Source organism: Poecilia mexicana, unplaced genomic scaffold (assembly GCF_051168715.1).
Source record: "Poecilia mexicana isolate PSO_F unplaced genomic scaffold, ASM5116871v1 scaffold_4, whole genome shotgun sequence".
NCBI classification, from domain to species: domain Eukaryota; kingdom Metazoa; phylum Chordata; class Actinopteri; order Cyprinodontiformes; family Poeciliidae; genus Poecilia; species Poecilia mexicana.
In genome coordinates, this window is record NW_028263373.1 from 27,616,759 (window position 1) to 27,642,511 (window position 25,753).

The following is a 25,753-nucleotide window of genomic DNA, read 5'->3' on the forward strand; positions in this document are numbered from 1 at the left end:
GCTCCCCGCGAGATAAATTGTGAGTGGTACAATTGGAGGAGTCGGGTACGAAACTGTCCTTTCGTGTTTCCTGTGAAGGACGGTTAACAGTCGCAGCTTTTTAAAACTCCGGTCAAACCTTTACAGAACGTAAACCGGGGGGATATTTCTGTGGAGGTAACATGGCTGGGAAAAAGGAGAGCGACGGCGGATGGAGGAAATTTCTGTGGAATTCAGAGAAGAGAGAGTTTCTAGGACGAACAGGGGGCAGTTGGTGTAAGTACTCCATTTTCTTTTTTTTCCCTCCTCCCTTCATTGAACTGAACCAGTTCTCGTCAGACGCCTGTCGTGAAGGATGATGCCCCTTCTGTTATTCTAAGGGAGAATGGAAACCATTTTTTATTCTTCTCATTTCCTCACTCTGCAGACAGTCAGCACCTGTTAGAGCACAGAAGCTCTGACACGCCGAGTCGTGACTTCGGTTTCAGTGCAGACTGTGGGGAGAAGTTTGTCTTCTAAATCCGTGACAAGCTCAACTTCATCTCCAGCCACCAAACACGAAACCGGTTTCCTTCGAAGAGTTTGTCCTGGATCAAGAGTAGTGAAAAATATAAGCTGATTAATAAGCTCGATAAACCAATCAACTCTCACTTAAACTGAATGACATCTCTGCGATGACGGCTTTATTATTTATCTGGATTCAGATAGTGTTAACAGATAATACAATTGTAATAGACAATGATTACCGTAGGCGTAGCCCATGTTGTGCCAGTCAATTATTGCCCTTTAGAAAAAGGTCATCTTGAAGGACAGATTGTTGTGGGCCAGGACCGTCCACTAAACGAGTTTGGCTTAAATGTTTGTGATTTCCTCCACGCTTTTAATGTTTTTTTTCTACCAAGGAGAAGTAAGCGGAAACAGAGGACATTTCTACAGTTACAAAGCGGATGGCTAATTTTGCTAGGCCCCACCTTTCTCTCATATCCCGGATTATTGAATCCAACTCTTGATAATCGTTTTAGCGCTGTTTTCAATACTTTAAGACGGATGTGGAAGCTTGACTAATGCGGGCAGATCTGGGGGATGATTTGATAGGATAAACGGCAGTCGTTATACAGTCCTAATTACTGTTGCTAAACCGTTTTACCAATTAGAAATGATCACCATTTTTTATTTATTTATTTTATTTTTTTATTTTATTCGGCTGCGGCGCGAGTCTCACCGTTTGGGAACACGGTGCTGTGCTAGAGAGCCGATCACGACTCACATGTCTCATGGGCCGCCCCTCTGTCTGCCTGTCTCTCCCAGCTATTTATTTATTTATTTATTCCCCCCTTTTCAAAGACGTGAGACACTGGTTGGCACGCTTTGCGCAAGTTTAATGCGCTCGTTACTCCAAGCTTAATGAAAGCTGGAGGTAAACAAGTCTCATTCTTTGAGGTAGGGGGGTAGGGGCAGGAAGAATCCGAGCAGTTGTAGACGTACCGCCTACAAATGCTCGTCACAGCTGGCGCGTGCTGCCCAATGGCGAACTCTTGGGAGCTACTTTTCTGCCAGATTTCAATCAGCACGTGTCACTACAGAGCTAATGTTACCATGCCCGCAGTTAGACTTAGTGAGAGTCCGTCCTGTGTTTGTTGTGGAGGGGGGAAATTGACGCCTCATTTGCTAAAAGTGTCCACTGAAAGCAACAGGTTTGTCTGTGACGTCCTTTGGAAGCCGAGAGGAACTACGGCCTGCCTTTTGAACTGCCCTCACATATTTCCGGCTAAGAGTTTGTGTTTTCAGCACGTGAACTACAAGGAGCTGTCGGTGACAGTCTGAAAAAGAGGCCCGTTATTTCGTCCCTACATACACATATTTGTCTAAAGCTGCTGTAGTTTCAGTAGTGTGAATACTTTTCTGAGCTTTAACAAACATGGAGAGAGATCAGCGGGGACGGGCCCTTAACAGGACAACACGTCGCAGCAGGCCGGTGGGGGGAGGGGCTCTCCATTCAAACTCTGCCTGTCAACCAGACTCCCCTCTTCCCACACTCCGCTTCTGAGACTATTAGATTTCCCGGTTTGTTTGGCGTGTTTTTGAAACTCAATTTTCTGGAATCACGTAAACCAAAAGCCATAAGAACAATTTTGGAGTTTTATTTATGTTTTTTTTTTTTTTTTTTTAACTATTATTGATATTTTACACTGGATACTTAATTTCACAATTGGAGCTTGATTTACATTCGCCTCTGGAACATTTTGTACCTTCTTTGACCATCGATGATTTAAAGCTATTTTCCACAATTAACTTAACTTGAACGAAAATTTGATTATGTGATTTCAATAAACTTTACTCACCAGCAACAAGTTGCTTAGTTATATTAGTTTGAGCAGGGGTCCTAACACCGGATCAGAACCACAATAAATGCAAATTGCATAGAATATAAAAGTTTTTTAAAGTATTGTACGCTGAAATTTAAATATACATAAAGTTAGAAAATTTTATAATGACTATAAGTTTTGAAATTACTGATAGAGAATGGTTTAAGTTCATGGGAACAAAATGAGTTGTTCCCATGAACATAAAAATGGACAGGACAGTTGTGACAAAAAAAACTAAAGTTGTCTGAAAAGACAAAAAGACAGCCTGAATAAAAAGAAATAAAGACTGGCATAAAATGGAAGAAGGCAGAGACAAATTTGCTACAAAGCGGGATACGACTTAGTGAAGAGGCTGACTTTAACCAGAGATGTTTTATTTAATTATGTTGCTGAGGCAAATTTTAATTAATAGAATTAATGAATAGACAGCTGTTCAAAACCGGTTCCTTCATTTGTTGAAATCATGGGTACAAGAACAGAAATGTATTCGGAATCGGAGAAATTCCAGGATCGGCTCTCATTCATGACCTCCCAATGCTGCAAAATCCCAACAACTTCCACCATAAGATTAGATACATTAATGTATCTCATGTTGATACATCAATGTACCTATAGCTTCTTTGATGTAGATACATTGATTCTGCTGTGTTTCTTTTCTTTTCTTGTTGGATTCTAAGTTATTGTCTCTATCACAATCCTACATCACATCATGTTTTTTTCTTTAATCATCCTCAGTCCTTAAAAGTAAACACTCATTTCCAATGGTCTCAGACCTCTTAAGACCACTGGAAATCACTATCAGTTAGTTAGGCTAGGCGCTATTGTGGGCTTCACTAATTTTATATGAACATATTCATGTTTGGATGACTCCAAAGTTATGTTTTTTTTTTTTTTTTAATAAAGCAAACACAAGTTGACTTGGGAAGATCTGATTGGCTGGCTTGCCTGACAAGCTGTGAGAAGAAAAACATTTGTTTTTGCAAATTCCCCTCACCTTTTCACAACAGGCAGCGAGTGGCACAGTGTTGGAGAGAGAAAAAAACTGTCTTCCTCCACGTGTGTGACATGTCAGCATGTCTACAGTTACTTCCTGACAGGTGCGTCACCGCGCCAACGACAAGTTCAACTCTCTCTAGAGGCATTTTGTACCCTTTACCTCCGTTTTTTTTTTTTTTTTTTTTTTTAACCCGTTCCCAACTCTGCACTTCTGATGAGATCGTATCACCCAAAAACATGTCGTCTATTGCGTTCAAACACGTGCGGGAAGAATATCGAAGCCAGCCAGAGAGCTTGAGTGGGGGAGGGCCCAGTGAGCCCGCTCATTCCCCTGCTGCCTGTTTGCAAGAGATTATTGTTCAAGAGGTGGAGGCCGTTGACTCGCCAAACTGGTTGATGTGGACGAGAACCTGGAAGTGGAGGGAAGAGTTTCATAAGGCGCAAGTGAGGAAGAGGAAACAACATGAGCTCTGGCAGAGAGAGTTTAACGGTGCAGAATGTGATGTTTTGTTTTTTTTTCACATCTTGACAAGGTCAAGTTTAGGCAACACAACAAGCTGACCTTTTCTAAGCATTGCTTTAAAGACAACAACGTTTGATCAGCGGTTCTGTTGAGACTTGACAGTTTTAGCTACCAAGCAAGATAAACTGAACTGCTACAGGGGTGATTGAACAAAAAGACTTCTTCCAAGCAGCCAACAGCAGGTGCACACTTTAACAGTAATGTATGCCGTCCCCTCTTCTACCCCCCTCAATGAACCTTAATGAAACTCTACCAACAAGGAAACCTAATAAGATTCAGTCCACTACAGGAACATAAATAAAGGAGCTCTTTGTTTATTGAGATGAGGACAGCGTGTGTTATCCAGAAACCTGTTGGAAGCGACACTTTGGGGGTGGGGATAATGAGGGTGGGGGGATGTCCGCATGAGAGCGAGCAGTGGCGCCTGACAGTGACTCAACCTGTCGCACTGGAATCGTGGCTCTGCAGCCGTTACATAATTGGCGTAAAGTTTGAATCGGGCTGGAAGTGTGGAGAGACTCCTTTCACCGCCAGCTTTGGAATGAGAAGAGTTTTAGCTAATTAAATGTGTATTATTTCTCAAACTTCACGCTAGGTTGAGCTTATTTAAAGGAAAAAACAAATAAGCCTGAGGAGCTTCAGTTGTTAAATGCTTCTCTAAGTCCATAAAACAACAAAGAGCTTTAAGAGCTACAGTCCAGATTAATGAAGTAGCTGCTGGCTGCACTTGCACATCAGAATTATCATTGTCATAACAACTAGGCCCGGTCACAGCAACAGATTTTACAGGATGACAATTTTGTCCCAGAAATGATTGCAATAAGCAATAATATTGTCATTTTTGGACCATTCTCAACTCATATAATAATTACAATGAATTACTAATGCAAGTACACCTTCTCAAAGATAAAATCTCAAATTTCTAAAAACATTTTACAACGCAACTGGAAAACAGTTTAAAAATAAAACAAGCAACGCAATAGTAATTATAAGGGCTTATGAAGTCTCGATAGCCAAAATTGCATTTCAAAAGATAGTAATCATTCAGCTCAAGACAGGGAAAACAGGCAAAAGAGACAGGTAGTGCCAACCAACTACTTCGTCCTGAGTGTCATATGTTTGCAGCATTTCTCAAAATGGCGGCTTTTCAACGATATTAAACAGGAACGTCTCTTTAATGACTGTAGTCCAAATGAGAATTATCGCACTCATTTGAATTTATTGTGCGATTAATTGATTTATTGCTCATCATGACAATGTCTGATGCCTATTGCAATGTGTGATGCCCATGTTTGGATGCCCGTTGCACTTTTTAAAGCCATGTTTTCATTGTTTTATATGCCAAAAGTATATTAATTGGCCAGCTGTAATAACTTTTACTACTCTTTTTTTATAGATTCAGTAATGGTGGTGAGAAAAAAAAAGAGTATTTATTTAAATCAGAATTGCATGTTTTCCTAACATGGTGCAGTTAAACTACAGGTTGGTCAGTCAATATAGATTCCCTTTTATTTCTCCCTAAGGACTATAAAACCTAAAATAAAAATATCTCAAACGGTAAGTAGCTCTGATTCCAACAGAATATGAAGGAATTGATACACACTTTTGGTTTAACTTCTGCAGCTTTAATTCAACTCCAAAAAGTGTATCAGAGTACAAAGATAAGGCAGTCACAGACCTCTAACAGGGGGAAATTGTTGTTTTCAATTAGAAAAAAATTGAAGCTTTGTCAGCATCTGACCTGACTGGTGCGTCTCTAACCATCGGCCCTCTTTCCACCTGTTTCTCTTTCTAGTGAAAATCTTCCTGTTCTACGTGATTTTCTATGGATGCTTGGCTGCGATCTTCATCGGGACCATTCAGGCTCTGCTGCTGACGATAGACGAGTTCAAACCCACCCACCAGGACAGAGTGGCTCCCCCAGGTAAAACCAGGAACTTTTCCCTCTGACCCCGCTTCCTCCTGAGCGATCCGCCGGTTGCCGAACGACGGCGCGGCGCTGTCGGACGGCCGCGGGAGAAAGACAAACGGTTTAGGTGTGCTTCTGAGCAGCTACTCTATCCGGAGTCTTTCTGACCTCGAACAGGCTCAGCCATTTTGTCCTTCACTCTCTCCCAGCCAGTCAATGGTTACCCCCCTCAGGCTGCGGGGGAACTGAAACGATTTGGGATTATGAGTCACAGCAGCCTGCTTTTTACACGGAGAGCTTGTTGAACATTGTTTAGAGGAAAATAATATCGTTTCTCATCCCTGAATGAGCTTGTAACCATCTCTGCATGGAGACGGGGGGGAAGAGTTTAAAATTCGAACGCTGCCGTTGCATTAGAAGCATTTAGAAATCTCCTGCAAGCTCAGAGAGCGTTTGTCTTTTTTCTAAGTTGTTTTCATAGGTGCCAAGCCTCACCCCCCACCCCACTCCCCACACCTCCTCCACCCCATCATGTTGCGCAGCACATGCTTCAGCCTCTGCGGTATTTTTAGCAGCCATTGTAGACGGCCGGCTCCGTTTTCCTGCCGCTCTCAAACCACCGACCGCCCGACAATCGACCAGATCAGCAGAAGCCTGGCAGAAAGTGTTGGCCTGACGGTGAGCTGAAGCAAGTTTCCACTAGAGGAACGAACAAGGAAGCAGAGAGACTCTTCTTTTTTTTTTCTTTTTCTTGAGCTCAACCCGCCTCCCACTCTGGGGCTAAAAGTTTCCATTGTGAGAGAAAGAGAGAGAGAGAGAGAAAGAGAGAGAGAGAGCCACACGTGAGAGTGGATGGGTGGGGGGAGGGGACTGGTGAACTTTTCACAAGTGAGATTCTGACACTTTTCTCTCTCGCCCGGCCTCTTGCTTAAGTATATGGCGACGCATAAATCCACCCAGTGGTTTAAAAAAAAAAAAAAAAAAAAAAAGAGGAAAGGTTAATGAGAGTTATGTCTTTGATTGCCATTCGAACCCATCTCACTCTGCCCCGGTGCCACACCTTCACTTGGGAGCTTTTGTGCGCGAGGTCTGTGGAAAATTACCACTCCCAGGAGCTGCCGGAGACCATCCGAGGAAAATCCCCAAGACCCTACATTGTCTTAAGATAAAGAGCAGAACCTTGCTATGGCTTTTGTTTTCCCTCTCCACTAATCATTCTGCAGTGATTTTGTTTTGTTATGTTTTTTTGTTGTTGTTGTTTTACATATTGGTTATAATTTTCACTGATTTCCTTCTTCTTACTCAAACTTTTTGATGTTCCTCAGGTCTGTCACACACGCCCCGCTCCGACAAATCTGAAATCACTTTCAATGTGAAAGATGCGGACTCATACAAGAAGTACATCGCCAGCATGAAGGAGTTTCTCGAGAAATACGACGACAACAAGCAGTTAGAAAATAATAATTATGACGATTGCAATGGCAAGTATCAAGGAATCATCACATTTGATTACTGGCTGCCGTGTGACAATTAGCTATGGAGATTTGGCAGTTTTTGGTTTTGGTTCAATTTTTGATCACTTTCTCACATCTAACACGTTGAATTCTGGATTTAGTAAGTTTTTTTATGTGTGTTTGTGTTTCGATTCACTATTTGCAGACTTGCCTCAAACATACGTGGATCGTGGCAAACTCGACAAAGAAGAAGGAGTGAAGAGAAGTTGCCGTTTCCTCAGAAGCAATCTTCAGAACTGCTCTGGGGTAAAGGATGAGACTTTCGGCTTCAGTAAAGGACAGCCGTGCCTCATCGTCAAGCTCAACAGGATCGTCAACTTCAGACCAAAGGTGTGTGTCCCATGCATGAAGCTGCTGGTTCAATTGTTTTTCCTTTAAAAGATTAAAACCAAACCGCAGCAACTCTGAGTTTCTTTCTCAGCTTCAGATGTCCTTTAACATTTGTTGCTGGTTTATATCCTCCTTAAACAAGCTCTGTGCTGAGGGAGGTTGCCTCTACTGGAAGCAGATAGGGCCACAATAGTTAGCACAGACTCCTGTCATCCTGTCTTGAAACTGAAAAATGCAAGAGAAGCTTTCCACTTCAAAGATCCTACATCTTAGCACAGTTCAGCAAACAGTTGATAATTCTGAGAATACTAGATTCTCAGAATTATCACGGTATTTACTCCAGACTTTCAAACAAAAAGCCAATCAGGAATTTCAATTTCCATTCATTGATTAGGTGTCATCTTCTGATTCTGATGTTTATTTCAGGCTACAGTATGTAGTTTTTATATAAAAAAAAAAAGTTTAACTTGTCACTATGTCATGAACATATGAGACAGATAATCTGTGGAAAAAAAGTCAAACTCCTCCACCTCCTCCTAGTGTTACTATTGCCATTTGCAAAAACGCTGTCGGTCAGAAACAACCAATTAGCAAAACGGGGAGGGTCTTAGAGCTGTTAATCATCCTCATGTACCTGCTGCTTAATGTGCTAACGGTGGACAAACAACTTAACCATTCCAGGCAAAACTGTTTATCTGCAGTTATCGGTGGCTATGCTAACTAGCCTTAGCACTCATCAAAGGCTCCGTTGTGGGGAACTAGCAGTAACGTAGCAGAGAGAAAGGAGAAAAGGGAGAGTAGGAGCGGCGTGTACACAAGAGTGTTTGACAGCGCTAAGACCCTTCTCCTGGCTTTGATTGTATATCTGCAGATGAGTTTGATCTTTGCTTCGGGAGCGATTTTATAACCTAAAATCTTTCCAAACTCGAAGATTTGTTTTTCTTAGAAGGCACTGAAGGTTTTTCAGTCAGCTGGGCAGCAGTGCACAGAAACAGGCGGGGGAGAGGCAACTTGCCTGTCTCCATACAGTCGAGGGATAAAAAGCTGACCCTGTCTGTCATCCCAGTTAGCCAGTAAAGCACAGAGCGGTTTGGTGTGTCATGATATGAAATCCATGCCTTATATATAAAGCATTATGAACACTAATTTGATTCATTTAGCTAGCTAACAGTGTTCTGCTAGACAATGGACGATACGGCTGAAAATGTGTCACGATGTGAGCATTCATACATCAGTCGATATCAGTCATCGATAAGTGTTGATTTGTGTTTTGTTTTTAATATCTGAAATACTGACAAACCGATGAGGCACGGTGGCAAAACCTGCAACTGCTGCTTACTTAACAGGTTGTTGCTAGGTAACCAGAGAGCGATGCCACCAACCTTCCTTGGCTGGTTGTGAGAGGTTGAGCGGCTTTCTTCTGCCTGCATCCCCCAGAATGCTGTGCGGCTCTGCAGTGAAATTATTTAATACTTATCAGATGTATTACCTGTTGACATCGATCACGTGTCAGTGGCGATGCATATTACTATCGATTCATTGTCCAGTCTTTTGTGTTTCCTGAGCATAAATGTATGTAAACCTGCTCAAAATAAAATTTTGAAGCATTATCATGGACATGATTAATTTATATTTGCTTATTAGTGTAGTTTCTAGTATTCAAAACCTAGATGTAAAACTGATGGGAAGCAAGTGCTCAATAAAGTGTAAGAGCACCTGGGCGTTTGTTTGACCCGGCTATGGGGAAGTTGGTGAGTTTTCCACCCAGCGGGTTATGATTTTGATTCAGGCGGTTCACAGAAACATGCTTCACCTAAAGGGGAAGCCCAGCAACATGAAACATGAAAGTTACAGGTTTCACACACACATTACATCTCAAACATTCCTATGAGTGCAGTGAAGCTGCAGATCAGCCCTGAAGCTGGCATGTTTCCTGCTGCATCATATGACTGGTGATAGAATTGAAAATTTCTGTAGGATGAGTTAAATTATTGTTTTTAATAGGCTGAACAAATAAGCCAATAACAATACTTATCACCATAGACACGTGCTCAATGTCAGTAGATAATAAGTCTGATAGAATGGTTCTGGAACACCGAGCCAGAACCGCACAGCATTCTGGGGGATGTAGGCAGAGGAAAGGCTTTAACTGTTCAACCTCTCGTAGCTAACCAAGGTTGGTGGTATCCACTAACTCGCTCTCTTGTTACCTAGCAACAACCTGTTGAGCAGCAGTTTAAAGTTTCGCTACCGTGCCTCATAACTGCCTAAAAAATATATTTTAAAAAAGTGAAATCTGTAGTTAAAACAGAAAAAGCTACACCATCAGTTTGGAAGTATTTCAGATATTTAAAAATAAACACTAATCAACAATTATTGATATGGACTGATACAAAATGCTTATCTGTTCCTGATGCGTTTTGCAGCCATGTTGTCCAGCCCTAGGCTGAATTTTTAGAGTAACTTTTATGACAAAAAAAAGTCAGTGTGGAATTCTGCTCTGTCTTTAGCCTCCTACCAACAAAACGGCCCTTCCAGATGCTCTGAAAGGCAAAACCTTTGAAAACTACATCCCCATTCACTGCAAGAACAAGGTAAGTTTGTGTATTTCATTACTTCTGTTTAAGAATTACCATTGGTTTGCAGAACCAAGGACTTCCCCGCTCGTTGGTTAGTACTAACTCAAGTGTTTCTCGCCTTGCCCACAGAGGGACGAAGACGAAGGCAAGATCGGAGAGATCAAGTACTTCGGGCTTGGGGGACTCGCCGGTTTCCCCCTGCAGTACTACCCCTACTACGGCAAGCGCCTGCATCCCGATTACCTGCAGCCTCTGGTGGCCATCCAGTTCACCAACCTCACCTTGGATGAGGAGCTCCGCATCGAGTGCAAAGTTTACGGTGACAACATCGACTACAACGAGAAAGACCGCTATCAGGGACGCTTTGACGTTAAGTTCACCGTGACCTCGAAGTCGTGACCCCAGGCACGATGAGCGCACACAAAAAACAACGTAGAAAGATATTGAAGAGTTCAGATTTAAAAAAACAAAAAACAACCACCACTAGTCTTTGAACATTCATTATTTACAGGACCTACACTTAATCCGTGTGCTTTACACTAGCTTTTCCCGTGTTTTCTGTCCAGAGTTAGAATGTAAAATACGCAAAAAAGTAAAAAAAATAAATAAATAAAAAAAAGGTAGCAATAGCAAATATTTATTCTACTGTAAATGGGGGGAGGGTAAAAACAAAAAAAGAAACAAAAAGAAAAATAGAGAAAAAAAAATCCTTGAGCCATGGGATGTTCATCGATTACTGTAAAACTGCAGTTTCACTACTGATGTGTAGCGAGTTGTGTCTCTGTCCCCCCATGGTGTTTCATCCTCACGTGGTTTCTATATATTTTTGAAGTGTCCAGAGTTTGTAGGCTAGCCCTGTCGTGATCTCCTCTGTCTTATGTCTGCTTTAGTGGTCCAAGGTGTGTGTGCGCGCATGTGTGTGTGTGCGCTCGCTCGTGTCCGTGCAGGCGTCTGTAGTTTATGTGAGTGCGTGGAGTGTTTGTCAATGTGCTCAGACTAACTGAAATACTAGCATGGTACTCTGAACCTTTAAGACCCATGTGTTGAGTAAAGATGACTGCGCTCCATCTTTTTTGTTTTTATGCATTTCCTTATTCAAGTTCGCCGTAGAATATGTTTGCTCACTTTTCTTTTCTTTTTTTTTTTCTCCTCTGCTTCACAATTAGGTTTTGTTAGACGACAGTTCTGTTTGATACTCTTATCAGTTCATTCTTAATTCATAGTGTAAAAGCTTTGTGGGTCCAGCCTAAGAAGACTGTCACCTCCATGGAAACCGTGGCAACTCAGTGCTTTTGAAATCTGCTTTGCTGGAGACGTCACGTTCCGTGATGTAACTTACTATTGAATGTTTTTAGCCATTTTCATAATGGAAGAATTTTATATTTATGCAGTTGTACATTTTTTTTTCTTTTCTTTCTTTTTCTTTTCCTTTTTTCAACGTGTGATGTTTATGAATCCAATACCAAAGTTGCTGGTCTAAAACATTTGAGAAAATCAGAGACAATGCAGTATCATGTGTAATAAAGATGTTGTAGTGGGTATGAAAAAAAAAACAATACTTAATTCAATGTTTGAGATCAAAAACACACATCAGGAGTCTGATCTTGTCACTTTATTTAATCTGCATAAGGCTGAAACAATAAACGGAAAATTGAGACAACAGTGAAGTCCTTGTGGTGTTTGGTGAATGACGTGTTTCCTTCTCAGCTTTCATCCGTCCAAAATCCTGAAGAAATATTGCACCTGGAGAAGATATGCCAAGTTACTCTTATTTTCACCAACAAATGTGGAAAAAACAAACAAACAAACAATTAAACAGAGTTCTTAAAAAGCACAGAAGAAAACAGCTTGTTCTGCTTGGTACAGATGACATCACGAGAGCCTCAAGAAGCAAAGCTGATCCGCTGGCGTTACGACACGAAGGACTTTTAGCTGATTTCTACACAGATTCTGAAAATCTCTCGAGTTTCATTCCCATCAACCCTGATGCTCAAAGAAATGAATCAATAATAAAAAACATGGAAGCAGTGTGCATCTATGTTTTCATTATTTATACGTTTTCTTGCAGGGTTCCCACACAAGCTAGTAATTAAGAGCACAGCTTTGAATTAGAGAATCAAAACTTGAAGTGAAAGAAGAGGAAAAAGGAAAAACGTAAATAGAGGAACTTAAAAGCAGTCAGATCAGTTTCCTTATGCCTCGTGATGTCATTAAAGGCACTTAAAAGCTTTTTCTTAGATTTTGTCATTACATAATGTTTCAAACCAAAATGGCAGAAAAAAACCGACTTTTTCTATTGGTGGCGAAGAAAACCCAACAGAGAGTTTGGTTGTTTTCATGAGGCATTCCGGTTAGCACACTGCTAAATGTTTCTAGTGCAAACATCTTAGTACACTTGAAATAAGACAAAACCAACTTACAAGTAACTTTGTTTTACCAAGATATAGGAGCTTGCGTTGAGTTAATAATTCTTAAGTTTTGATGAAAACTTAAGAATTATTAACTCTAGTTAATAACTGGTGGATTATTTCACTTATGGGAAAATTGTCTTGTTATAAGTAAAAATATCTGCCAAAAGAACAGATAGTTTTCCATCAATATTAATATTAATCAATATTTACTTAAAACAAGCTCTTACATCTTGCTGAAAATTTACTTGTAAGTTAGTTTTGTCTTACTGTCAGCAAGGATACCAAGACGTTTGTGCTATTAACTAGACCAAAGTTACTTGGTAAGGCTTTGTGCTTTTGCAGTGCATCTTTAAAGGAAACGTATCACAGTGTTATCTAAATTCATTTATTATTCATCTAATTCATGATTGAACCCAGGTGTCTGACATCACGTGCAGTAACACTCAGCCCCTCTCCTCTGCACAGGCCCTTTCTTGGTCGCTCTGTTTCCAGTCTTGGGAAAATGGCAGCCCAGTTGGCCACAGGCTAATGTTTAACAAGGAAGCGTTTGTCCTGGGTTACAGATCAGGAGTTCTCCTGAACAATGACGTCCGATTGGTCAGACCCACTGCCTGCGAAACAATGGTTTTGTTTCAAATTCCTCTGCCACTCTTGTTCTCCTCAAAACCAGCGTGATCTGAGGTTGCCCCGGCCCACAGAGCGGAGTCATGGGACTTGTCTAAAGACGCGGCTTCACAGAGTTGAGGGGGCTTTGTTCTCGGACGAATGCAAGGTGGCTGCTTATGCACGGGGCCGTAAGACAATGACGAGACTCATTGGAGGGGTGAGAATGGTCGTGTTGATGGAAACATGTGGGAGTGGCATAAGGAGTCTAGCAACAGTAAACACACACTCCTCCATTTGTTTCCTCTTCTTCTTCTGTTGGTCATGCTATGGCCACACACTTCCATGTAGTTTATTGGTAGTTCATAATTGGGAACAAGAAGAAAAGGTACACCTTTTCTTTTACAAAATGGAATCTGAAAAGTGTGGAGTGCTTTTGCCTTTCACAATTAATCAATACTCTCATGCGAAACGTGAGGCTTTGCTGTACACCAGGGATGCACTGACTGCAGTTTTCCAGCTGATCACTGATTCTGATTCTTTTTTAATTGCCTGAAAAGAAGCTAAATATAGCAACCAGGCCTGCCACAATAACAAAACAAATTTTGCTGGGTGATAAAATGTTCCGGACGTTATTGCGATAAACGATAAAGTTGTTTTGAGACCAGGTAAAATACTGGCAATGGCCTCATAATGTAAGAACACATTGTTCAATAAAGTTTAAATTTTAATGAATACGCAGCACTAGAACTGGAAGACATTTTAAATGTACAAAATAAATAAACAAAACAGAGACAATAAATTAAATGAATTATGTGCTTCAATAAAAGGGTTGATGTAGATCTAAGTCCCAGACTGAAGACTTTTATCACCCAGTTTTTAGTAGAAAGAGAGAAAGGAAGAAAACGCTAAATGGAAATGATTCAGCTTGTTTTAATTTATCATGTGGTTAAATGATTTGTTGCTTGTTGCAGAAGGCCTAATAGGGACAAAGTTACTAAGTTGGCAAGAGCAGGTGACTATTGTTAACAGAGCATGTGCAGATTCAAATTCAATTCAAAGATACTTTATTTATCCCAAACAGAAAATGAATGTTGTTGTAATTCATATTAGTGGTCAGGACTCTCCTGGGAGAGCAAAAGGGGACAGTGGATGATTTTCAGACCTTTGTGGAGGGAGATGAGATCAGTTTAAGAAAACTGGGGCACCTCTAATCTAAAACACACTGTGTGTACCTCTGGGTATGTGTTTAGGGTACCTACACTTTTTAGTTTTTTGCATCCTTCTCATTCATGACTTGTAAATCAGGCGACTTCTAGAAGGCAGGTGTTTGGAATAGATTTTATTATGGGGTGTCATACAGTAGCAGATTTGCATTTGTGCAAAAAAAAAAATAATCAGAAAATGCATTTTCACCTTTTATTTCACTATTATGTTGTTTTTTGTAACATGAGAAAATGTAGGAAAACTAAAAAAGCTTAAGGGTTATGAATAATTTGGTCACTGTGTGTGTGTGTGGGTGGGTGTGTGTCTGTGTGTGAGACCCACCTCCAGAACACTGTCCTCTGGCAGGTCTGTGCAGTGCACTGCGTTCCTCACTTTGTCTTTGCCATAAAGGCCGCGCAGCGTGTTGGGACGGAGGAGTCGTGCGATTTCCTGTTGAATGAAAACAGCCTGATTGTTATATCTTTCTTGATTAACACAAGGACACACCGTCCCATTGTCATTCAGCTGAGACTTTCAGCAGCAGCAGCAGCAGCTGGTGACACGCGCTCCGGCGTCCAGACGTCAAACTCCTGCGTGGATGATACAGCTGAGGTTGGAAAGTGAACATCCTGTCCTCTTGCTGCGTTAATAAAACTATGATTACTCAGCAGCTGATCATGTGATCCTGGAGGAGAAGTAAAAAAAAAAAAAAAGAAAAGAAAAAACAAACACTGACACGCAGAAAAGCTTCCATGGACTCCATGGGGAGGGAGACTTAAAAGGGATGTTTTCTTTTCAGTTTTATGTCAAGCTCACATTAACGAGTGACAGCACTGGACTGGATGAAAGGGGAACATTACAAACCACTGAACTCTATTGTTTCTTTAATAACCTTAAAAGCATTTCCCATATATCAGTATATCACAAATCTGCCCTACAGTTGCACAGCTTGTTTCCTCTACCTTCTTCTTTTGAGTCTAAATGACTGTTTCCTTTCAATGTCAGACACTCCCAAGGTCAAAGCTGGGATCCGTTGCCGTGCGCGTCTCCAGGAAATGCAACCCTCCCCACGGCGTCTGCCGTAAGAGGGAGGGGCAGCTTGTGAATAATTCATTTACTAAGAACACTGTTGACTCCCTGTCCGTGGAAATCTTGGACAATAACCTTTGTTAATAACCTTTGTTAATAATCTTTGACAATAATCTTGGATAACCAGTAGTAAGACGGTTTGGAAATGCCCCAGAAGCCTGAGGGGATGTGAAATTTTCCATGTTTAAGGGTCGGACTGACTCTTAGCAAACATTTTCCTGTAACCTCCATAACTCTGTCAAGGAAAGAAAATTCTCTGAAATCCAACCTTGGAGAAAAAGCAAAGATGAGGTTGGAGCTTCAAGGACTTCAGGAGGTGTAGTTCAACTTCAGACCACCTGGTTTTATTTTGGCGCTGCTCCCTGTAACCGTATTAGCCAGCAATGAGGTACGCTTAAGTATAACGGACCGGAGTTCCTGTAACTGCTACCATGTGTGGACAGTAAGGACTTAGATGTCACATGACTGCCCAGAAATGTCTGATGTCCTTCCCACCCTGCAGAGGTCAGGGAAAGGATGTCCACGGCGTTCACACACATACAGTGCTTACCAATTTCAGTCAGGCAACTCACATGCTGCGTGTGCGAGCATTACGTCGCACTAGTTACAGTCTGATTGCTTCTGCTGCCTACTTACTGTCTTTATTTCCTCAACAGGTTAAACTATCTACTCCTCTATTTAAACTATCATAACACAACTTTATATTGTGCTTTCTCGTTTGGTTTTCTCTTTGCTGGATGCTTTCCAGCACTTATTAAAAACGTGTCAGAAGTTCGAGCCCAACGCGACTATCGAGCAAATAATTCTGGCCCGGCCTGCTTTTTCATTTAGGAAATCTAAACTCCATCACAGGTGGACTCCCTCTGCAACATGGAGTTTTATTTAGGGGTATCAGAGTATTTATTATTTAACAGCAACTCTAAATTTATCACAGCGGCAGCAGCCGGTGTCATCTTACCTATTATGGGAAAGAAAATCAAAGAAAAAAAACAGCCTCCAGCACAAAGAGAGCCTTTTACGCCCTTCGTTTGTCGCCGTTATGAAACACAATATATGTAACAACGGCCCACTGTTGCATGCGGCAGACATGGCTTCCTCAGTTACTGATTTAAAGGGGAAGCATTTACTTTAAGGAAAATCAATCTCTGTGGAATGCACTTCAGAACCGGTTAACAGGGCAGAACCGTGTCCCCTCGCTCTCACATCAGGGCCCCGTCACGAGACAAGAGCACGGCCCCGTGACTGACTGGCCGGCTGCGGAGCAAGGCAGCAGGAAGGTTTAGGTGTGAATCTGTGTGCAACTCCTTTTGCACTGGGATTATTTACGTTGTCTCTAATAAGGAAACATTAGAGTCAATTGATTTGACCTCAGCAGCCAGCTGTACAGTCATGGTGATTCCCATCAGACCTGTGCCGTTTATAGATTAGTCAGCTGGAACAAATCCATAGCTTATTCTCAGCACAAATAACCTAAGCCTGCTACTGGTAAAAGACGCTTTGACCTCCTCCAGTCCAGTCGCAGAGTTAGTTACGGAGAAAGTTCAGCCTTATCTCTTAATTCCATAATAACGTCTGGAATGTCTTTACGCTCCAGTCAACAAGGAAAGGTTCCGTACTTTGGGAGCCACCCAGACGCCGCAAACTGAGGCAGCGCAACCTAAAACAGCTGAAGACAGAGATTGCTAACGTTTGGGTGAGCGCTGAGGAAATGCTGCTGCGGGAGCCTGAGGTCACACGGTGATGAAACAGCTTGACCTCCCTCTCGGTGTGGGAAGTCTGAAGCAATCAAAGTGCTGACCGTCAAAGAGTCCCGAGCGGGGCGAGAGGCGCAGAACGGAACGGCAGCAGATGAACGAGGCGACCTCTTCAGCAGTGTCAAAAATAAAGTAAAGAAATAGTTTGAGAAGCAAGAGTATGTTTTCAGATGTGCTTTATGTTAACTTCACAGAGGGAGGCAGGAGTGCAACAATCTTGATTGTCAATTTTACCTTTATTCCGCCAACTTTACCGTCACTATTTAAAAATATACATAAATTCTGCTTGGGTGGGTTTTTATTGTATCGTTTATTATTTATCATGAACAATTTCTTGTCCTGATAAGAATTTAGATTTATCGTTGTGATGACAAATTTCACTGATTGATGGTAAATGAAAAAACAAAACTGGCAGAATGAATGGGATTGTTTTAGCTGTTTTCTCCACTGTTTGACAAAATGATTGCATGCGGTTCCTGTGTGGAGTTTTCTGATACGAATCACGTTTTTTAAGTTAAGTGTCGTCCTAAAGAAGCCTGTTTAAAATGGGCAAGTTTTTCAAGAACAGTATTTGTGATTGTGGAGTTGTAAATGTTTTGCCATGCAGTCAGAGCCATACAGTTTCCTAAAAAATAGGTAACAAGTAGTTTTATTGTAATCTTTATCGTCATCACAATAGCACCACAAAATATTGTGATAAAATTAATAATAAGTAAAATATGGGAATTTTTGGGGGGGTTAAGACCACGGCTTTATACAACATTCTAGTCTTTTTGTCGTACTGCAAAGTGTTATGAAAACACGAAGTGTTTCCACCGACCATAAAATTGCACAAATTGTAATTACGAAAATAAATTTGCTTAATGGAAACGCGACAATTTTCAAAAAAACTCAAATTTTTTGGTAAAAGTTTTTTTGCGCTAGCATGAGATGGTTTTTCAGCCACATCGAAATTGGTGTATTTGGCAAAACTGCAGTAGGAACATTTTTCTTTTTTTGCATCACACGAGTCACGTGATCTACTAATGTCGGAAAACAGGAAGGTTACAGGACGTAGTTGGAGGATGACGGCGCTGCATGCTTCTTTAACGACTAAATAAACTTATATAACATTTTAATTGCGTTTCTTGTTTAATGGAAACACAGCAATTGTGAAGTTACGTTTATTCGCCGTCAGCAGAATGTCGTCAGGGTTTTGTGCACATTTGTAACGTGACCCAGAAGTACCTACCTCTTAACACTGTCGAGTGCTACAACCAGAACGGTAACCTGATGCTGGGTTATACAAAAATCAAGCAATATATCAGCTGTTGACAGAGTTTGCCACTGAGCTCTTTGAGCGTGTCACAGATGGACAGAACAACGCAGGACACCAACGTGTGATCAGATGAGTCCATGTTTCAGCTTACTGTCGGGATGAGAGAAACTAACAAAGCTGTTGTCACCAAAAGCCATATGTTCCCTTCACAGTCACATTTTTTTAGGATTTCAGACTACTTAGAAGCTCATATTTACCAAGAACAAACACAGACTTCTCTAAACGCATCAGTTAGCATGCTTACTGTCAAAATGATTAAACCCTGTCACTAAAAATATACCATCAGTTTTGTCCTGTTCTATTTTATTGCAATGTTTTTTTCTGACTTTGGGGCAAGTGGTACTGATGGTAGGTGGGCTGAACTCTTTGAACTCTTTACAAAGCAAATATTAAGCAAACCAGCTGCATTCTGCAGCCCACTGAGTTGTTGGCTGAACATTGTATACGATCTAAGGCTAAGTTTGAAATACTATTTTACTTTATCGCTGCATCATTACTGCAATAAATCTCAAGAGAAAATTATAATCCCATATTGCCCAGCTCCAGCTGACAAAATGACAATAATTGTGACTTTTAGTGCTTCAAATATGTTCATATTTGTAAATTTTAGCAGCTCAGTTGTGGTACTTTCTATGATAACGGTGTTATTTTTAGAGCAGAATTGTCTTTTGCGAGGCTCTGACAAGAAAGGCTGACCGATTTTAAAATAGTTTTTATCGTCACTTTATTGCCATCACAATTCATTCCATAAATGTCGTCATAAAAGTTAAGGCATCCCCTGTTCTGGAATTAGAAGTTGGTTCTAGAAATAAGATCAAGCCCAACTTATCAGTACTGTAGGAGCGTCTGAGAAAACACAGGTACTAACTAAACACATGGCAGCCATGTTGGAATTCTTGGGTTGGAGTTTGTAGGAACTTTAAAAAATTTACACCTCTTAGAAAAGTGACTTCAAGGGCTCTTTCTGATCGCTTATCTTACTTTAGTTGGGAAAATTTTATTTCAAACTTTGGCTGTCGTATGGTTTTGAAGTGACTTGACAGCACAGTGGTACTTGGAAAACTTTCATTTACATCTCTTGTTCTCCAGGCTTAAACCGGAACTGGTTCTTATTGCTGCTGCTTTTTGAATATTTAAGGGATTAGAAACACAATCAGAGGGATGTTGCGGTTTCAGTCTTAACGTTCCTAAAGGAAAATATGACTGTAGTTACTTAGCGAACAAAAAAAAAAAAAAGAGAAGCCTAATAGACATGTGATGATAAATTCCTTTAGCTAATTATCAGAAGCTTGTTCCTCTTTTGTGGCTTTGATGGAAAGAGCAACTCTGACTTTTTCGAGGGAGGACAAATGGATGATGAAACAGAGAAAAAAAAACAACTGAAAATATCTGCGTCGGAGAGAAAAACAAGCTGACCCTTTGAAATTATTAACATGATTCAGAGCTGACTCATCGGTCGCAGCTGCATTTGTAGGAGAAAGTCTGCAGGTATGTTGTACAGCACTCATGCTGACCAAGCACAGCCTCTTCATCGGATTTTACATCAAGTGTTGTCCTTGCTGTAATCAACGGCAAACACGCCCACACACACTTCACCCATTGGTTTCAGGACTGTGTGTGTTAGCTGGAGCTATAAACTGTTTCGTATATACGGCATAAAGCCATAAAATCAAAACAAGCTAAGCCACCTTGATTTGAAATTGAACGTCATATCTGGAGATTTCAATTAAAAAGTGACAAAGATCAGAGCTACATCATCTAACTGTAGATTTAAGTCCATATAAAGACCAAACATCTGCAGCGTACGTGCACTGCTGAAAATTACAACAGAAGTTTGATTAAAAAGAATGTTTGGGTTCCTGTAAGAATTGGATTTCTGAACAACAAATGTATAAAACTTCACCAAACATGAGGCTGATAAATTCATAGTGATTCAAAAATGAATCTAAAAATACATTTCCAAACTCCCTCTTGCTGTTCTTCACATTAAGTTGGCTGCTGCTGCTGCTGGTGTAAGACACAATGAGAACAGTAGAGGTACTCACAGGGTCAGAAGGTCCACATAATTCTCTGAAAGACTTTGGTATATCTGCGCCTTGGATCTCTAACACAATGCAGGGTCCGGAGCACAGCTCGGTCACCATACCCTGAAACATCCATTCACAAATGTGACAACAGACTCAGGAAACACACAGATAATGGCTCAGATAATGGCTCCATGTGTCACAGGAGCTCAACTCCTGTGACACATTTTTTTTTTTAAATCAATTCCCTAGATCTTCTCAAGGTGAGCCTTTGTTTTTGTGTAACCAAATGTAGCAGCGAGACATGATAGCCATGATGGCACAACACTGTCATGTTTACACTTACAGGATACTCCGTGACGACGCCTTTGTAGATCTCGTAGAATTCTTCTGCGTTCGCATAGTCTATGTTAAACTGTAAATATATAAAAACGAGGAGGTTAAAAAAAAATAAAGTAAAACAAAAATATGAAAGAAAAACAGGCAAAATCCCAACTAGATTATGAAGACTGAACAGAAGAACACAGAATTAAGAAAACAAAGAACGTGTATTAATCAGATGGAAACGCTTCCTTCTAAAGGGTGTCAGCAGCTTTTAAACAAGCTCAAAACCCCCCAAAACTAATATATCATCACAAATATGAAACCATGGATGTAAAACAGGTAGATGTTATTTACAATTTTTGTCTGAAATTAGGTCTGGACTTTGACTGAGCCATTCTAAAAACATAAACATGCTTTGATACAACAAATAAGTCCATGAGCTCTGCTGTATGTTTAGGTTTGTTTTCTTGCTCATGTTGTTTTGCAGCCTTCAGTAGGGTTTCAACCAGATTCCTCCTTTATTTACAGTTATGTGCAACGTTACTGACACTCTGGGCAGATGTAAGTATAAATTAATCTTTTCATTTTATCAACAAGTTTCTTCTCACATCACAAGCTCATCACCACAGATAAACACCGTCCAAACACCAGGGGAAACATAAAGAAGCTCAGCAATTAGAGGAACGGTTTGACTGCCGTATTACCAGTTAAGAGTTTTCTATTGATTATTGAGAAACGTGTAAACAATTCTTCACATACCTTTTGTTTTGTTTTTTTTGCAAACCAAAATTGATACTCCTTTTTACATTGTTTTTAGTATCTTTTGACAAATGTTTGTCTCCCTTTTTTTGTTTAATGAAAACAATTTTAAATCCGAGGACATTAAATCGGAGGGTGTGAACAATGTGTGTCGAACGGTTACCAATTGAAGAGCGGAGATTTTAAAACGAGCTTCACGTATGGAGTTCAGGATCTTCCCAGTCAGACCTGTGAACACACCAGAGACATTCAACAAGCTTACACCGATTTATACATGCTCGTTTGAGTTCAGATGTATCCTGATGATACATCTTAAATACAGAGAAAAATCTGGGCAGAATTTTTAATAATGAACTTTTAATAATGATCAGAACTTTACTTAATTTGACTTTTTTTTTTCCAGGGTGGGAAGACAATATTCAACTTTACTGAAGGGCTAAATTAGAAATATTTGATCAGAACTAACATTTGCTGTTAGAATAAAACAAAGATTAAGTTACTCGACCGCAATGGTGAGAGGCATGTTTGAAGGAGTCTTGATGTTCAGATCGAAGACCACTGCATCAACTATCATGCATGGTGGTGGCTGCATCATGCTGAGGAGTTGTTCAGTTAACAGTGGTGCTGATACATTGCACAAAAGTAGGTAATATAATGAAGAAGATCAATAGAGTTGAAACTCAGACATTAGATTAAACTAGGCCTGTCACAATAACCATTTTTGCTGAACGATAAATTGTCTAAGAAATTATTGCGATAAATGATAATATTGTCATTTTGAGTTGTTTTTCAACTATTACACGGTTCTCACCTGAGGTCACCCTTCCGGGAAATTCGTAGCTGACAGCCATCTTGGTAAGTACCAAAACTAAATGTCATGACAGTTGCTATGGAGTTGCTCTGACAACGATAAACAAGCCAGAAGCTTAGAACTAGCTCTTGCCTCGTTCCTATCCAACTTAACAACAGAACTGCATTACAACTATTACTCGATAGCAATTTTTTGAGTACTCTACCCAGTAATAATAATGGCATATATACCCACAAAATAATAAAATAAAAGAACTTTAATTTCTAAAGAGCACTGGAACACAAACTATTTAACAATCCAAAAATAATCCAAAACTACCAAAACCACAATAATTAAAATGGATTATGAATTCTTGGTAATCAAAATTGAATTTGAAAGAATAATCAATGAATTTAGACAGGGAAAACAGGCAAAAGCAGCAGGTAGTGCAAACTAACTACTTTGTACTTTTTTAAAATCCTGGCTTTTCAACAACACTAAAGCAGACCGTTACTTGAACGACTGCTATACAAATGAATATGATCATCAGTTTAATTTATTGTGTGATGATTTGATTCATCGGTTGTTGAGACAGGCTTAGTTCTAATGATCCCAAACACACATCGACCTGGTTTTGAAATGGATCAAGCTGGCTAAGCTTCTGGACTTCCTCCGACCTCAAACCTGCTGAAAATGTATGCTCAAGATCCATATGCTCTGCATAAAACCACCCAATTTTGATTAACTCCACTATTACCAATAGAAAAGGCAGGTGAAATATCCAGTCAGAACATGGTCAGGCTGTTCGTTTTGCACACGAAAATATGAGTGCGAAGGGAATTTAAATTTTAAACATGCGCGGACTATAAAAATCAATAACATGCACATAAACCTCTGACAGGCAACACAGTGACCTCAGTTTCTCTTTTAGATGAGGGCTTCCCACCGTACACACAGAGCAAACCATCATTTCTGTCCAGTCAACCTCTCCGACAGAGAGATTCTGAGCTGTGTGCGTCGAGTCACCGTGGCAGTACATTAGTGTAAAAATGCTGCGGCGGTGAAGGCACATCGGTAACATTGAAGGTCAGACTGTCTCGGACTCTTATTTGAATGAAGGCGCTGCTCTCATAATCTCAGTCTGACATCCTGATAAAAAGTGGCCGGCGTACTCATCCTACAAGACAGTTCCCATTAACTCTGAAAGCTGCGGCGTGCAGACGTGACTTTCATTGTGGACCAGGTGCTGCAGCGAGCATCGATAAATTTCTGTCTGGTTCCGTCACAGTCGAGATATGTGCGTTAGGTAATAAACCGCCCTCTCCCCTCCGCCCCCCCCCCCCCCCCTGAGTCCTTTTTGCCCTCCCCAGGCAGCAGCCAGCCCAGGATCAGTGCGGCTCCCTGAAGCAGCTGCTGCTGTTGCTAGGAGATCCCATTCCGGGTGCCTGGCAACAGAAGCTTCTCTATTCCGGTCATGTCTGGGTGCGTTTTCAGTCACAACTTCCTTCATGGATAACCGGGATAGGCCAAGTTCTGAAGGCGTAGCTGCCACGTAAATTAGGAACTTGTAGTTGATCCCCGGGGGAAAAATCACAGCAAGTATTTAGGTACTATTTGTTCTCAGCAGAGCAAATTGTTCAGCCTGGTTTACTATTCTTAGCTCAGACCAAATATATCACAGCTCTGACAGTAAATCCTTTGGAGTCCCGTTTTAAACAGTAAAAGTGCTTTTGAATGAACTCCTATTTGTAAACACACAAAAACCTGCATGAGACAGCTAATTAAATTTAAAAGACAAAAGCTAAGCTAATGAGTTTGAGTCATTTTCCCATTTGGAAGAATAAAACAGATGAAGGACTCTGCTTTGCGGCCGTCGTGAACAGATGGAATAGTTGTTTAAGTCAGAGAGAGCACACCTGCTTCCATGTAAATACCTCCTGCTCTGCCAAACCACAGAAAGCGAAGAGAAAGTTTAAGGTTACACCCTGGTGAGATTGTGACATTTCAGACTCACGCCGCTTTAGAAACAACCAAATAAAATGTTGTTCAGTCTTTAAAAAAAAAAAGGAAAAAAAGAACAAGATAAAGAGAAAGAAGTTAAAATGTCCTTGACAAATTTGTTGCAACAGATTTAACCTTTTGCACAAAACATGAATATTCTCTGGAAAACTGAACCACTGCCATCAAAATGCTCACAAAAGCAGCAAAACACAAGTGGGCAGCTTCTGACAAACGTTTAAGTAAACGTATACATACTGAGTACATGTTCTGTACTGCTTACAATCAGTACAGAAAGTCCTGGAAAGTATTCTGAAACCCTTGAATTTTTTCATATTTTGTTACATTATATCCACAAACTTGGATGGATTTTGTAGGGATTTTGTGGAATAAAGCATCGCAAAGCATTGAAAACCTCTCAAGTGGAACATTTTCTACAAATAAAAATCTGTGCAAAATAGCACCTTTCAAGTCTCGCCCTAGATTCAGATTTGGATCTGTGCTCGGACTTTGAGCCATTTTAACACGTGAACATGCTTTGATCTAGCTGTTGAGAGTCACTGCTCTGTCTCAAGTCTTTAGCATCACATGTGTTGAGTTTGGTAATAAATAATGTGCTATATTTGAAGGAATCTTACAAGTCACTCCAGGTCACCGAACTAGAAATACAAGAGCAGCAAAAGAGAAACAATAAAATAATAATAATAAAAGTCAGACATCAATAAATCAGACAGGATTATGGCTATAGTTAGAAAATGACATTAATCTGAATAACTGCAACTGCAAATTGGGCTTCTTTTGTTTTCTTCCAATAGTGTCTTTCTTCTTACAACTTTTCCACAGAGACCATATTTGTAGTCCATTTTGACAGGAATTTGTTACCAGCAGATTTCTCCTTCTGAGCAGTAGATCACTGCAGACCGCTGCAGCTCCTCCAGACTTAACATGGGGTTGAGGTCAAGTCTAACCCTAACGCTAACCCTTTCTCTGATTAATGCTCTCCTTGTCCAGTCTGGGAAGGTTTACAGTTGTGCCGTAAATTTTCCACTTTCATATGATGAACAGAGTTCTGTTAAATTTTCAAAGCTTGGGATGTTGTTTTTTTGTAACCCAACTCTGTTTTTGCATCATTTTCCCTCCCCTTCACAACAGTACCCTGCTTCATCTGCGTTGGTCCAACACATAAAATCTTGATAGTGGTTGCAATGGAACAGAACGGCAAATGTTTAAGGGATATTAACCCTTTTCAAAGGCGGTGTGAATGATTAACACCATTAATCA

The 25,753-nt window shown here is 40.5% G+C and overlaps 2 protein-coding genes across 3 annotated transcripts in view; one reads left to right on the plus strand and one right to left on the minus strand.

The window, feature by feature from the left end:
* On the plus strand, positions 1-11,856 carry atp1b1a (ATPase Na+/K+ transporting subunit beta 1a). Its single transcript, XM_014981746.2, has 6 exons — positions 1-255; positions 5,660-5,788; positions 7,099-7,254; positions 7,433-7,617; positions 10,128-10,211; positions 10,326-11,856. Exons 1-6 carry the CDS (start codon positions 162-164, stop codon positions 10,593-10,595), a joined length of 918 nt encoding a protein of 305 aa, XP_014837232.2. The 5' UTR covers positions 1-161; the 3' UTR covers positions 10,596-11,856.
* Positions 11,794-25,753, minus strand: part of nme7 (NME/NM23 family member 7) — a 22,263-nt gene continuing 8,303 nt past the window's right edge. For both annotated transcript variants that reach the window (XM_014981742.2, XM_088005140.1), the window contains 5 exons: positions 21,848-21,912; positions 20,948-21,016; positions 20,623-20,724; positions 14,759-14,866; positions 11,794-11,939 (listed from right to left, as the gene is read on the minus strand). In XM_014981742.2, the coding sequence (XP_014837228.2) occupies positions 11,907-11,939; positions 14,759-14,866; positions 20,623-20,724; positions 20,948-21,016; positions 21,848-21,912 (377 nt within the window). In that variant the 3' untranslated portion in view covers positions 11,794-11,906. The remainder of the gene's footprint in view (positions 11,940-14,758; positions 14,867-20,622; positions 20,725-20,947; positions 21,017-21,847; positions 21,913-25,753) is intronic.

Coding starts and splice junctions, on each gene's coding strand:
- atp1b1a (XM_014981746.2), top strand. CDS start 162: ATGGCTGGGAAAAAGGAGAGCGACGGCGGATGGAGGAAATTTCTGTGG. Junction 5,789..7,098: donor GGACAGAGTGGCTCCCCCAG/GTAAAACCAGGA, acceptor GATGTTCCTCAG/GTCTGTCACACACGCCCCGC. Junction 7,255..7,432: donor TAATTATGACGATTGCAATG/GCAAGTATCAAG, acceptor CACTATTTGCAG/ACTTGCCTCAAACATACGTG.